At 38.9% G+C, this 14871-nt stretch overlaps 1 protein-coding gene across 1 annotated transcript; it reads right to left on the bottom strand.

Annotated features, from left to right (window-relative positions):
- Positions 1–444: 444 nt before the first annotated feature.
- LOC100866964 (uncharacterized) lies at positions 445–4012 on the bottom strand. Its single transcript, XM_003692816.3, has 6 exons — positions 3558–4012; positions 2892–3198; positions 2563–2791; positions 1874–2469; positions 1366–1768; positions 445–1137 (listed from the first exon to the last, which is right to left on the bottom strand). Exons 1-6 carry the CDS (start codon positions 3738–3740, stop codon positions 531–533), a joined length of 2325 nt encoding a protein of 774 aa, XP_003692864.3. The 5' UTR covers positions 3741–4012; the 3' UTR covers positions 445–530.
- Between the last annotated feature and the right edge of the window lie 10859 nt (positions 4013–14871).

Here is a 14871-nt window from a genome sequence, read left to right as displayed (position 1 = left end):
ATATCGAGATGAAAATTAACGGTGCCTGCATACAATGTCCGATTAACGTCGTCATTTACCACTTAAGAAGTTTATATTTTCCGGGATCCGCATTAAAATTCTCTTCGCTTCGTGTATTACGATAAATGATACGTTTGTTGTTACACAAATTATTGCCTAGCGGTGGCAAGTAGAGTCTAGAACCGTTTTTCGATCTGATATCTGAAATTGCTTGTAATTGAGTTGAAATTTCCATGTAGTTTGGTTAAAATTTCCGTGTTTTGATCTGATTACGCGAATAAATTATGATGATTGAAAAAAAAAAAAAAGAAAAGAAAATGTGAAATGTCTGATATACACGCGATACGAAAATATTAAATATTTATCAAAGTTATTACAGAAACCGTTATTACAGAGTTACGTTTTTGCGCTCAAACTAACCTCAAAATAACGATTACGATCAGATTTTGGAAAACTATTAAATTTATTAAAAATATAAAATTGTCAACAATAATCTTAAAAAAAATTTATTTTCACTAATAACGAATTAATTAATCGCAGGAATCGGGCTCTACCGTGGATTCTCTGTAACCGCTTCTCGGCTCTCTTCGAAGCTCCCTGATGACGATCGATTTACGCGAATCGACTGGTTCCGAGTCTTCATCATCGGTCGAATGGCCGTTGTAAACTGTGCACTTTTGTCTTCTTTTTCTTGTACTCGGTGTTTGCGGTTTGGCTCGAATTCTTCCGCTTCCTGATTCCACTGTATCGCTTATTACGCTCTGCCTTCTCGCCCTACGCGTTGCGCATATTCTTTGACTCGATGGTAAACTGGTCTCGTTGTTATCGGCCGAGTTATTCCTTTCCCTCCTGATTCTCTCTTGCCGCCGCTCTTCCCTCCTCAGCAAATCATCCACGCTCTGAATTCTCTTCGATTTCCTCCCTCTTCTCTGTTTGTTCCTTATGTTATCGACGGAACCCATAATACGCACGGAAGATGTTTCCACCGAAATATTATCCAAATTGTCCAAAGATTGAGTCAATCTCGGCATCTGTACCGCTTCTTCGTAACTGGGTGGTTCTATCAATTCAAGAGGATTGATTCTTGGTTCTGGTCGGTGTTCGACGGTTTCTTCTACCGTAACTTGTGTTTGATTCCTGTCAAAAGTGAGCTTTTTTTGAATAAATTTGTATGGCAGATAATTAATTATCTATTGAGATAAGGTAGATTCATTCATCATATATAGATAATATAGAAATCTGTTTTAATAATATGATAATATAGGAATCTGGAATAAATCGATCTGTTACGTTTACGTGTATGCACGTAACATTTTTGCACGAGAAAATCGTGAAAAACCATTTTTAATGGAAATTATTTCTTACCTTCTTTGTCTCAATAAACTAAGGTTTTCTAATTGTCGTCTCTGTTCGATAGCCCTTCTCCTTATCTTCATCATGTGTTTAATGGACACGAAGCTACCGAATAATATGATGAGCGTGAGAATAACGATCATTGCGAATCCCCATGATCTGTCCTTGTTGTAATCAAATGGTTTATGCCATGCGTCGAAACAAGTGACCAGCCAACTATAACCGGACACGTTCGACGGAGTTTGACAAATTAAACTTTGGTCCAATGTTTTTCCCGGTGGTTCCGTCAAGTAATTATACATAACGAACAATTCGTTGCAATCGCAACGCCACGGATTATCCTCCAAATGTATAATATCCAAATTTGGATTGTTTCGAAAGATTTCTGGATCTGTCATCTCTGTCAATCGATTTCCTAAAAAGATTTATATATGTAGATGTTACAATTATTAAATTCGGTCGCAATTAAAACAAATTTAATTAAACAAATTAAAAAAAAAGAAAAGAAAAAACAATCAACCTGATAGATCGATCCTTCTAAGCTGCGGCAAGAGGAGAAAAGTGTCATTCGCCAATTCGACTATCCTGTTCGCCCTTAGATCGAAATTCCTCAACGAAATCGATCTCAATCCGGACGGTATCTTTTGTATACGATTATCGCTCAAATCGATGTTTCTCAACCTCGGCATATTGGCGAACAAATTCGCGTTCAAACGGTTGATCAGATTCGACGAGGCGTCCAACGTTGTCACGGCCGAGGTGAGTTTCGGCAACTCGTAGAAAACGTTGTACGACAAATTCAACATTTTCAACTCGATGTTCTCGTGAAAGGTGTACGGATGAATTTTCTCCAGATTGTTCGCCGACAGGTCCAACGTTTGAAGCTTCACCAGGCCCTCGAACGTGCTCGCGTTCAACGTTTCGAGCCCGTTCCCGTTCAAGTAGAGGAAACCGAGTTGCCTGTTCCTCGCGAATATTCGATCGGGAAGTATTCGGATCGCGTTACGGGTCAATCGGGCGTGCGTCAACGAGGGAAAACCGTGGAGGCCCGGCCTGTCCAAATTGCACCTCGACGCGTCCAGCTTTCTCAATCCTTGATGCGTCAACGTCGTATTTCTGAAAAAAATTACCACCACAGATTATATATATATATATATATGTAATACCAGGTTGACCAACGGTCGATAATAATTTTTTCGATGAATCGACCTCATGCTGTACACCAAAGTTGGATTGTTGGATATGAGAAGCTCGTCGAGGGCCGGAAATCCAGCGAAGGTATCGGGCCGCAAGTAGTTTAACCGGCAATCGGACACGTCCAACCATTTTAATTTTGGGCTCCACGTGTCGTGAATGGTCGTCAAAGGATTTCCAACGAGGGTAAGCATCGTGAGTTGCGGCAGGCCGTCCAGGGACGAGTTGCCCAACACCCTTATTCCTTTTATTCGAACGAGAGGGGAGAAACATCGAAATAATAACTTTTAAAATTATTTTTATATTTTAGAGAAGGGGAGGGGAGTTTAAGGAGATGTGTATACCGCATTGGCCGGCGTCCAGGGCCTCGAGGCTGCCGCTTATCAATCCGTCCAACGAGCACAACGGGTTTCTCGACAGGTAGAGTACCTTCAACGACGGCAATTGTCCCAACGATCTGATATCGGACGTCTCCTTTATAACATTCCCGCTCAGATCCAATTCTCGCAAACTTTTCAACGAGCTTACGTCGTCGGGCAGCGAGGCTATCTTGTTCCCGGCCAAATTCAAAATTTCCAACTCCGCCAATCGGTTGATCCCGTCACCGGGGATGCTCGTCACCGCGTTCCCCGACAGATCCAACCTCGTTGTCTGGGGAACGACGAACAATAATTAATCGATCCGATTTTTATTCTGCAACGAATTTTTCTTTTTTTTCTTTTTTTTTTTTTTCGATCTCACGCGCGATCCTCGAGATATCTTTTTCTTTTCTTTTCTTTTTTTTTTTTCGCGAGAATGACTCATCCTGCGTTTTTCAAACCGCGATAAAGAAATCTTCGCCTCGATTTGCTTCGATATATCGCTCGACAGACACTTGAAAAGGAAAGAGAGGAAGACAAATCTGCTTGTTTCGGGGGGAAAAAGAGATTTTATATTATTATTAAGAAAGAAACGATCATCGAATATATTTCGACTCAGAGAGAGAGAGAGAGAGAGAGAGAGAGATTTACCATGTCGCTGATATTTTCGGGGAACGCGTCCAATCCCTGGCTCGCGCACATGACAGCCCTTGGAATTTGGTCGAGGTGGCACAGACAGGTCGCGGGGCAGTTGGTTTGGCAGAGGGCAGGGATCGAGAACAGGGCCAGGAGAGAAATCGTGGCCAGAGTCGGATGATTGATCAGAGGCGTCATTTTTCGTCCACCGATGATTCCAAATTTTCACATCGTCTTTCGAAAAAAAAACGAAACTATCGAACTCGAGCTCTCAAACGCGTCTCGACGATGGAAACGGATTCTCGCCCCTCGAACCTCGATCGTTCATTTTCCTTTCTTTCATTCGTCTCGATCCCTCTCTCTTTCTCGTTGTTTTTTTTTTTTTTTCTCCAGGAAGAAAGAACGACGGGCGGTCGCGGAAACGGGGCCAACAACAGCGCGACAACACTGGAACTGGCCTGGAAACTACTGACTTAACTTATCTTTGATAAGTAACGCGCCGCGATATCTGTTCGAGAGAGATAAGTCGTGACGGCGTGCGCGACTAGGCGCGTTATTCGAGACCATTATTCGAGAGGTGATGATAATGGGAAAAAATCGGTGGAGGGGGGAGTGTTGTCGATAAACCGCGTATTCTCGAGGATCTTAGCGCGAGGCGTTTCAAAATTTTTTTCTTCGGAGTTTGCCTGCGATTGCGGTCGATTCGGGTCGTTTGAAGATGTTTGGCGAAACGAAGGGAGTGTGAAACGGGTGAAGTTCGCGAGGAAGAGATACGAGAGAGCATGAGACGAATTTTAGGCGTGTAACACGGGATGTTTGAAGGTGTTTGAAGATGTTTGAAGATCGTTAAACGCAAAGAATATCGAGTTGGAAGAAATTTTAATTATTAAGACGCGTGTAAAATGTATGTATGTTATAGTGTGCCGATGTTTGAGGATGTTTGAAGGCAACAAAGTGCAATGAATATCGTGATGAGGAGTTGCTGGAGACAAATTTTATGATGTAAATGTAATATAAAAAGTGTATACGTAATATTTGTACGTAGTATTCAGGTTTGAGGATGTTTGAAGGCAACAAAGTGCAATGAATATCGTGATGAGGAGTTGCTGGAGACAAATTTTATGATGTAAATGTAATATAAAAAGTGTATACGTAATATTTGTACGTAGTATTCAGGTTTGAGGATGTTTGAAGGCAACAAAGTGCAATGAATATCGTGATGAGGAGTTGCTGGAGACAAATTTTATGATGTAAATGTAATATAAGAAGTGTATACGTAATATTTGTACGTAGTATTCAGGTTTGAGGATGTTTGAAGGCAACAAAGTGCAATGAATATCGTGATGAGGAGTTGCTGGAGACAAATTTTATGATGTAAATGTAATATAAAAAGTGTATATGTATTATTTGTGTATAGTGTATCGAGGTTTGAGAATGTTTGATGATCATAGAGTGCAATGAATATCGTTAAAAAGTTATTATATATTATTGTATATAGAGTATCGAGGTTTGAGGATGTTTGATGATCACAAAGTGCGAAGGAGACAAAAGAAAATTCTACGTGCAGATATAAATACGTAAAAAATGTAACGTTTACATATTGTGGTGTGTCGATGTTTGAGGATGTTTGAAGACCACAAAGTGCAATGAATATCGTGATTGATGAGGAGTTGCTGGAGACAAATTTTATGATATAAATGTAACGTAAAAAGTATATATATGTATTATTTGTATATAGTGTATCGAGGTTTGAGAATGTTTGATATCGTAGAGTGCAATGAATATCGTTAAAAAGTTATAAAAAAACAAATTTCATAATATAAATATACGAAAAATATACGGTGTGTAATATTCGCACACCGTGTATCGATGTTTGAGAATGTTTGAGAAAACGAAAAGGAAGAGTTGCAAAAAGCAAATTTTACGTACAATATAAATACGTACAAAAAATATACGTGTAATATTCGCACACATAATAATGAAGATAATCCACAAAGTGGAAAGAAAAGTTGTGAGAAAACTAATTTTATATAATATAATCGTACAAAAAGTAATACACGTAATATTTTTGCACACAGTGTGCCGATGTTTGAGGACGTCCCGTAAAACGCGAAGAGGAGGAAAGAAACTTTTACGTGCAACACGAACAAAATGCAATATTTGCATCCATTTGTTACCGATGCTTGAAGATGTTTGAACATCGCGAAAAGAAATATTCTCAAATTCGACGTATCTGTACATATATCTTTCGAAAGCTAATAATTTAACGCGAGATAACGTAACTTTCCTCCTTCCCCTTTTCCCCTCCCTCCAGGCGAATTCTCGGTGAATGGAAATTTGAATTGGGCAGGCCAGCGGAAAATATAAGACATTAGATAAGTACCTCGAGCATCCGAAAAGCCGATATTGAGGCGGCCATCTCCGCGGTCTCTAAGTCTCTCTCGGCTGACCCATGCGGATATTTTCCCCAACAACCCGCATTACAACCACCCCCTTTTTTCCCCCCCTTCCTTTTATCGTTTCCACGATCAGCCGAGCAGGGCGGCTCCTCCCTCTCTCTCTCTCTCCTCCCTCTCTCAGGGAATTACGTCGATAACCCGTGTCACAAAGAATCCTCGTCGCGTGTGACACGAACGTTTCTCCGAAAAACCTTTTCCACAAATTTTTCGCGATCAATTTCACGAGAGACCGCCAAACCATGATGAAAAATCCCATCCTTTCGTATCTATTATTCGATGAATTCGACGTGTCGCAGCAATTCAGATTGTCAGAATTTTTTCCCCTGTGGCGAGGATAAATTGTAGGGAAAAAAGGAAGGGGAAGAAAAGGGGTTATCCGCGCAGGATCCTGCGTCCCTCTCTCTCTCTCTCTCTTTTTCACACGTCCGGTTGGTCCAATGGGGATGATAGGTCACACCCTCGGGAGCGGTTTAGCCAGCGCCGGCGCTTAGCCGCCGGCTTATCCGGTAGGGACAAGCACGCGCCTGTGATTCTACCTGTTGATACCGAAAACCAACCCCTTCGCGCAGATTTTGCAAATCCGGGGATTCCGCTCGGTCACGCCCTCCGTCCACTTCTTTTTTCCCCCTCCCCTCTCTCCCTTCCTCCTTAGTCGAAGAAAACGCTTCGCCATTCTTTCGAGCAACTCGTTTTAGCTCGAGCGTCGTTCCATAAGGAGAGCCAGCATACACCCTTCCTCTGCACAACGTTATCGATTTTTCGGATCACGGTGAAAATTCTGGAAAAAGTGGTACAACCAATTCGAAGAAGGTCGAGGGGAAAGAATAATTGTTCGAATTGTGGAAAGATCATTGCTACTTATCTTTTCAAACGAAAGGAGAAGAAGGGATCGTTATTGCACGAATGTTTCTCCTTTAGAGGAGAACATTACACGCCGTCTACTATCTGAACGGAGTCCAATTCTCGTCCTCTGCGCGTCTTACGTCTTCTTCTCTCTCTATATATATATATATATTTTTAACGCCTTCATTTCCGGCCACGTTGGGGCACCGGAAATAGCGGGACGATACCTCGCGGTGTTTCAGGTATTGATCAGTTCGAGGGCCCACCCACCCTGGCCAGGAGGAGGGGGTTGCACCCCCGTGCCAGCCCCCTCCACTCTGCCCTCGCCCACCTACCGGGTACCAAGGTAGCTCGTGACGCCCCCAACTGCCCTCCAACCCCCTCCACAGATGCCAGACCATCGAAGACGAATCTTTAGATATCGCTGTCGTCGTCGTCGTCGTCGGGTTACGCTTCACTAGCCTCCTCTTCGGAAATAAAACGGGGGCGAGGTTTGCATTGGTATCGTTTGCACGGCTAGCTTGAGAAGTGGAAGAGGAGGAGGAGGAGGAGGAGGATGTTTCGGGATTTATTCCTTAGTCGAGATGCTTCGCTACCATCGTTTAATTGGAAATAAGGCCTAAGGTGATGTGGAGTTTCTTTTTTCTCTTTTTGAGATTGGAGGAGAATGTTTTTGGAGATGTTGTTTTTTTTCTTTTTTTTTTTTTGAGATTGTTCTTTTGAGAATTTTTGGAATTATAAAGATGTGAGAGTTTGGTTTGGTTTGGAATTGGAGCAGGATGTTTTTGGAGGAGATTAATTGGGAATGTGAAGTTTTTATTAATTGGAGGATTTTGGTTGTTGTGATTAATTTGGAATAAGGATGTTTTTGGAGGAGATTAATTGGGAATGTGAAGTTTTTATTAATTGGAGGATTTTGGTTCGATGTTTGTTGGTTGTTGTGATTAATTTGGAATAAGGATGTGAGAGTTTTTTTTTTGGAATTGGAGGAGGATGTTTTTGGAGGAGATTAATTGGGAATGTGAAGTTTTCATTAATTGAAGGATTTTGGTTTGATGTTTGTTGGTTGTTGTGATTAATTTGGAATAAGGATGTGATAGTTCTTTTTTTTTGGAATTGGAGGAGGATGTTTTTGGAGGAGATTAATTGGGAGTAGGGATGTGAAGTTTTTATTAATTGGAGGACTTTGGTTTGATGTTTGGTTGTTGTGATTAATTTGGAATAAGGATGTGAGAGTTTTTTTTTTTAGAATTGGAGGAGGATGTTTTTGCAGGAGATTAATTGGGAATGTGAAGTTTTTATTAATTGGAGGATTTTGATTTGATTGTTGTGATTAATTTGGAATAAGGATGTGAGAGTTTTTTTTTTTTGGAATTGGAGGAGGATGTTTTTGGAGGAGATTAATTGGGAATGTGAAGTTTTCATTAATTGGAGGATTTTGGTTTGATGTTTGTTGGTTGTTGTGATTAATTTGGAATAAGTTGGTTTGGAATAGTGATTTGGTTTGTTTTTTTTTTTTGAAATTGAAGGAGGATGTTTTTGGAGGAGATTAATTAATATAAGGAAATAAGGATGTGAAGGAATAAGGATTTTTATTAATTGGAGGACTTTGGTTTGATGTTTGGTTGTTGTGATTAATTTGGAATAAGAATGTGAGAGTTTTTTTTTTGGAATTGGAGGAGAATGTTTTTGGAGGAGATTAATTAATATAAGGAAATAAGGATGTGAAGGAATAAGGATTTTTATTAATTGGAGGACTTTGGTTTGATGTTTGGTTGTTGTGATTAATTTGGAATAAGGATGTGATAGTTCTTTTTTTTTTTTGGAATTGGAGGAGGATGTTTTTGGAGGAGATTAATTAATATAAGGAAATAAGGATGTGAAGGAATAAGGATTTTTATTAATTGGAGGACTTTGGTTTGATGTTTGGTTGTTGTGATTAATTTGGAATAAGAATGTGAGAGTTTTTTTTTTGGAATTGGAGAAGGATGTTTTTGGAGGAGATTAATTGGGAGTAGGGATGTGAAGTTTTTATTAATTGGAGGACTTTGGTTTGATGTTTGGTTGTTGTGATTAATTTGGAATAAGGATGTGAGAGTTTGGTTTGGTTTGTTTTTTTCTTGGAATTGGAGGAAGATGTTTTTGCAGGAGATTAATTAATATAAGAGAATAAGGATTTTTATTATGAAGGAATAAGGATTTTTATTAATTGGAGGAGAGTATTTTGGTTTGATGTTTGTTGGTTGATTAATTTGGAATGAGGATGTGGAGTTTGGTTTTTGGATTCGATTGATGTTGTGATTAATTGGAGATAAGAACAGAAATGGAGGAGATTGAATTAATTGGGAATAGGGATGTGGAGTTTTTAGATTCGATTGATGTTGTGATTAATTGGAAATAAAAACATGAAGTTTGATGTTGCGATTAATTTGAAATAAAAACATGGAGTTTGATGTTTAAATTCAATTCATGTTGTGATTAATTAGAGACAAGAACATGGTTTTTAGAAATGGAGAAGGATATTGTTTAGAGATTCAATTAATTGGAAATAAGGATGTGAAGTTTTTAGATTCGATTGATGTTGTGATTAATTGGAAATAAAAACATGAAGTTTGATGTTGTGATTAATTGGAAATAAAAACACGGAGTTTGGTTTTTAGAAACGAAGGTGGATATTTTTGAAGATTGAATTAATTGTGAAAATAAATAAAAGTTTTCAATCGAAGGAGAATTTTATTCCTGTGATTAATTGTGAAATAAGGATGTAGAGTTGTGATTTTTAGATTCAATTGATACTTCTAATTGGAAATAAGAATACGGAGTTTGGTCTTTTAAAAATCGATTGGAAACAAATACACATGATTTATTTAACGAGGACAGAATAACAATTTGGCATCTTGAAATTTAACAGGACGTTCACCAAACATTATACGATTACAATTCGTTCGTACGAATTGTTAATTTAAATCCATCCATTTACATTTCTAAATCCATTCAAATTTTACGCAAGAACAACCATCGCACACTCCACGTTTACATAAACATTCTCACCAATCACTACCCCCTCACACAATTTCAAATTCTCCTCTTCGTCACATCCACCTAATTATCTTGTTTCAAACATATTTCTTTCCCATCCATCGCATCGAAAAATCCTCGACTATTCCCGTCAAACGAAACGAAACCCTTCGATACGTAAAATATAAAATTTCACCGCATCGAAACATTCGAGGAGCCAACCTCCTTTACCATCACCACCCTTAATCCAAACACCGCGAATCCACGTATCCATCGTGGCGCGGCGATGCGGAAGGGCGACGACAAACCGAGGGACTTAATTCAGTCACATGCCACAGCAATTACGGGTGCACGTCTCACCCAGAGAGAGAGAGGGACGTGTTCCTTTACGCGACCCCTTACAAGGCACGAAACGTAGCAGTTGGAGAGGCGGAGGTCCGCCTTTGTACAGGCTCGCGGTGGCGTTGAAGCCGACAAAAGATAAGCCGTTATTTATAACCGGGCTTAAGGCCTGGCACGGGGGGGTTGGTTTTTGTACACGGAAAATAAAATAACTCTCGCCGACCCGAACTGTTCGACAATGTTGTTTCTTCCATTGGGATATATTTTTACCTTTCTCCTTCTCTATTTATACATTTACATACCTTACACACTTTGGAAAATTGGAACATTGAAAGTGGACGAGTCGGACAAGTTTGTTACGTACGTTTTGCCAAAAATTTTTCTTTCACTCCGAGACTCATTTTTCCCTCGCGTTTGGGTGGGAACTAACTCCAACAGTCTTCATTGAAACCTAACCTCTCCAACTCTCTTTCCACGTATTCCAAATTCAAACATTTTCTCATTCTCGAAATTGTTAGATGTAGAGACAGATAGATAGATAAATAGATAGAGACAGATAGAAAGATAAATAGATAGAGATAGATAGATAAAGATAGAGAAAGATAGATAGATAGAGAGAGATAGAGATAGACAGATAGAAAGATAAATAGAGAGAGATAGATAAAGATAGAGAAAGATAGATAGATAGAGAGAGATAGAGATAGAGACAGATAGATAAATAGAGACAGATAGGTAGATAAATAGACAGAGATAGATAGAAAGAGAGAGATAGAGATAGAGACAGGCAGATAGATAAAATAGAGATAGATAGAGATAGATAGATAGATAGAGAGAGAGAGATAAAGATAGATAGAGAAAGATAGATAGATAAATAGATAGATAGATAGATAGAGATAGAGATAGATAAATAAAGATAGAGAAAGATAGATAGATAGATAGATAGAGAGAGAGAGAGAGAGAGAGAGAGAGAGAGAGATAAATAGATAGAGATAGATAGATAAATAGAGACAGATAGATAGATAGAGATAAATAGGTAGAAAGAGAGAGATAGAGATAGAGACAGGCGGATAGATAAATAAATAGAGATAGATAGATAGAGAGAGAGAGAGGGGGAGAGATCGGATGGAGAATTGCTGCCGATTTCCACGCCCGTTGCCTCGGCACCTACGTTCCTTTAATCGGAACGGGCGCGGATTTACTCGGTTCCGGGGAGAGACGTAGGAAAGAGGGAGGAGCGAGGGAGGTGATAGGAGGTGGTGGGTCGGTTGACGATTAGACAATGCGGAAACGCGAAGGATCTCGCCTCTCTTTCTCCACCTCGTTTTGGGAGCATCGACAGATGTGCGCGGTATCAACCGTGTGTACGCGTCGTAGAGACTGGGCTGGGTGATGCCCGAACACGCGCGCCAACGAACGCCCCCCTCCTCCTCCTCCTCCTTCGTGTTGTTGTTGATGTTGGTGCGCGCGTTGCGTCCTCGCGGCAGAGGTCGTCGCGAGGACCTGCCTCTGATCCCTGTTAAAGACGCATCCAACCACGAATAGCCACGGCGCCACCATTCAAATATTATTAGCGAGATATCTGTCTATCCGTCGTTCAAGTTACGTCCCCGCCCCGATAACCACGTGCTATTGTTCGCGATTAGCGAGCGGAACTTGCTCTAATCGCTTTCGATTTCTCGAGCCTTTTTTTTCTTTTTCTTTTTTTCTTTAGAAGGATAATTTAAGGATTTCTGCTTAATTAAGAATTTTTGCGGATGAGGCAAAGAGAAGAGCAGAGTGCGTATAAATGATGCGTGATACAGATGATACATTTTTCGAGGATTTCTCTCTTTAGAAGGATAATTTAAGGATTTTTGCGGATGAGTTTTTTTTTTTTTATGACAAAAAGGTAAAAAGATAATACAAATAATATAGATTTCGAGGAGTTTGATTTTCTTTAACGGGATAATTTAAGGATTTTTGCGGATGAGTTTTTTTTTTATGATAGAAAGTAATAATAGTGGATAATATATTAAATGTTATATTATTCTTTTCAATTTCGAGGGTTTTTTTCTTTAGAGGGATTTATTTAGAGAATCTTTGCAAGTGACTTTTTTTTTATGGTATGTAAAAAGATAATATAGATAATATATATATAATATAGAGGGTTTTTTTTCTTTAGAAAGATAATTTAAGAATTTCTACGAGTGAGTTTTTTTTTTATGATAAGTAAAAAGATAATATAGATAATAATATATAATATATATATACGTATATAATATTTTTCGATTTTGTAGATTTTCTTTTTCAGAAGGATAATTTAAGAATTTTTCGAGCGAGTTTTTTTTTGCGGTAGGTAAAAAGAGATAGATGAATGAAGAATTCGAAGAGACTTTTAATTAAGACACGCACACACACGCAATCCTTGGAGTTAGTTTTATATATTTGAAGGGAGAAGAAGGGAATAACGAAGAATGATATTTTTTTTATGGAAATTCTACGGGTTGTATTATCGAGTGGAAGAGCAACGGATATCGATAAAACGTGATAATTTTTGTGTATATTATATTTTTTTTTTTTGAAGATAAGCGAAATTTCGTCTTCAACTTCATTAAGCACGAAATACAGAAAGGTGGTAACTTTGAATATATCGAGTGAATTTGATTTTATTACTATTGTATATTATTACTTGAATTATTACGATTAAAATTAAATTTCGAAAATCGAATCTTTTTATTTATTCAATTCGAATTTGATATTGTTATTATTGTATCGTTTAAAGGAAATTTTTACATTTCGAGGAAAATACAAAAAAGGTTTGTATGTAAAGATGATAACTTTGAATATCCCATATTATTGTATATCATTTAAATTTAGGTTAAAAATTCATCGGAATTGAAAATTAAATATCGATATCGTCGAATCAAATGGCAAATTTTCACATTTTAAAGAAATATAAAAAGAAATTTTTTAAGGGAAAATAACTTTGAATTAAAATTATCACGATTGAAAATTAAATTTCATAAATCGAATCCAAGAAGTATCGAACAATAAAATAAAAAAGCGAATTTCATGGATAAATATCCAGCACACGAGATACAAAAAGTTTCGAACAAGAATTCGATACGACGTGCCATCGTATCCCCGTTTAAATCGAATCAAAATATCCCCCTACAATATCCTACATACGTCTCTCCTTAAAAAATTAAAAATGTCGAGAATAAAAAAAAAAAAAGGAAGCAAAATTTTCTCAAAATGGAAAAATCGTTCGCACGATTCTCGACGCGTGACGCCGTTCCTCGAGGATGAGCGTATTTCACCGACTGCTATCTGGGCGCCGGTGCACACCCAAATATGCTTAAAGAGTGGAAAAGATGGCGGGCAGGCAACATGCCAATCTTGCTCGATGCTTTTTATTGCCGCGATAAGCGGCTGTCCTGTCTGCCTCTCACCTCCCCACTCACACCTCCCTCCCTCCCTCCCTCCCCCCCGCCCCACTCTTCCCACGCGACGAGGGAAAATAGCAGGCAATGCCACGAGCGTAATCTTTACTTCTCTACTTTTCACCTCCTTAATGGACGTGAGACTCTCCCCCTCCTCCCCCTCCTCCCGTGAACACGTATTTCTCGACGATCGAGAGTTCGACACCGACCGCTTTTCTTCGTGGCGAGGAAAACTCGTGGTGAGATAAACTGTTGGCTGTTCGCTGTTCGGATCGAGGCAAGGAGGGAGGTGATTTAATTCTTTTTAATTTAATATCTTGGTGCGATGGAATTGTGACGTGAAAAGAATGGTGGAACAGAAATCGAAGAATTTTTGAACGTGAAAAATTCGATATTACATTTTATGGCAATATAAAATAAGAAAAATGTGTTATATTTTATATATAATATATATGTATAAAATATTGTTTGCACGCGAATGGAAATTCGATGGATCGGCTCCCACGTTAAAGCCTTCCTATAATGAGCCAATCAGGACGTTTAGCGATTAAGTTCGCGCCGCAAAACTTAGCTTGGAGAACCTCGACAGTTTCTTCGAAACTTTGGCAAACTTTGATCCATCCCGCCCCCTATATTATAAATCCTCTCACCACAAGTTTTTAACTTTCTTCCTTCTTCAGATAAGGTAATCAAGCTTGCCTGTCATTTAACCAAAGCAGTATTAGAATGTACCTGTACTTCGTATCGGTACTTTCGCAACAACCTCAAATTTATTCTCAACGTAAAGAGTTGTATCTTTACTTTAATCACGCTGCGCTCTTGCTCTACGCGTGCATTAAAACTCGGTCGCGCCTACGCTTAGGCAACCAGTCCGACCCCTGTGCTCCGAGCGGACGCGCACGCAACGGCGCATCGAATTTTATCATCACGAGTTAATTTTGTTTTTTAACGATAATTAATTCGATAATTATTCGAATCTTTCTTTCTAAATATCCCGAGGATTAAAGCTGGAATGGAAACTTTAATGCATAGATATCCATTAAAGATAGTTTCTTTTTTTTTTACCCCCCGAACAATTAAATTAATTTTTATCGATCATCGATAAAGAAAACGCGTCATCGGTGCGAAATTAACCTAACCAATGCAAAAGTCGAGGGAATAACCCAAGCATTTCCTCTTAATTACCACCGATAAGACACTTCATTATTCCTTGTTCTTCTTCGATTCTCTTCTCTCCAATCAATC

Source organism: Apis florea, unplaced genomic scaffold (genome assembly GCF_048593485.1).
Source record: "Apis florea isolate Af1SG1 unplaced genomic scaffold, ASM4859348v1 contig_3802_pilon, whole genome shotgun sequence".
In the NCBI taxonomy this organism is placed as follows: Eukaryota; Metazoa; Arthropoda; class Insecta; order Hymenoptera; family Apidae; genus Apis; species Apis florea.
The sequence above is the reverse complement of the archived record's forward strand: the minus strand, read 5'-3'. Positions and strand labels throughout refer to the sequence as shown.

What these genes read in the sequence shown, in the direction of transcription:
- LOC100866964 (XM_003692816.3), bottom strand. Translation starts at nt 3,740, where the DNA reads ATGACGCCTCTGATCAATCATCCGACTCTGGCCACGATTTCTCTCCTG. An exon ending in CCGAAAATATCAGCGACATG is followed by an intron (nt 3,199 to 3,557) that starts GTAAATCTCTCT and finishes GTCGTTCCCCAG; the next exon opens with ACAACGAGGTTGGATCTGTC. An exon ending in TAGAAGGATCGATCTATCAG is followed by an intron (nt 1,769 to 1,873) that starts GTTGATTGTTTT and finishes AAATCTTTTTAG; the next exon opens with GAAATCGATTGACAGAGATG.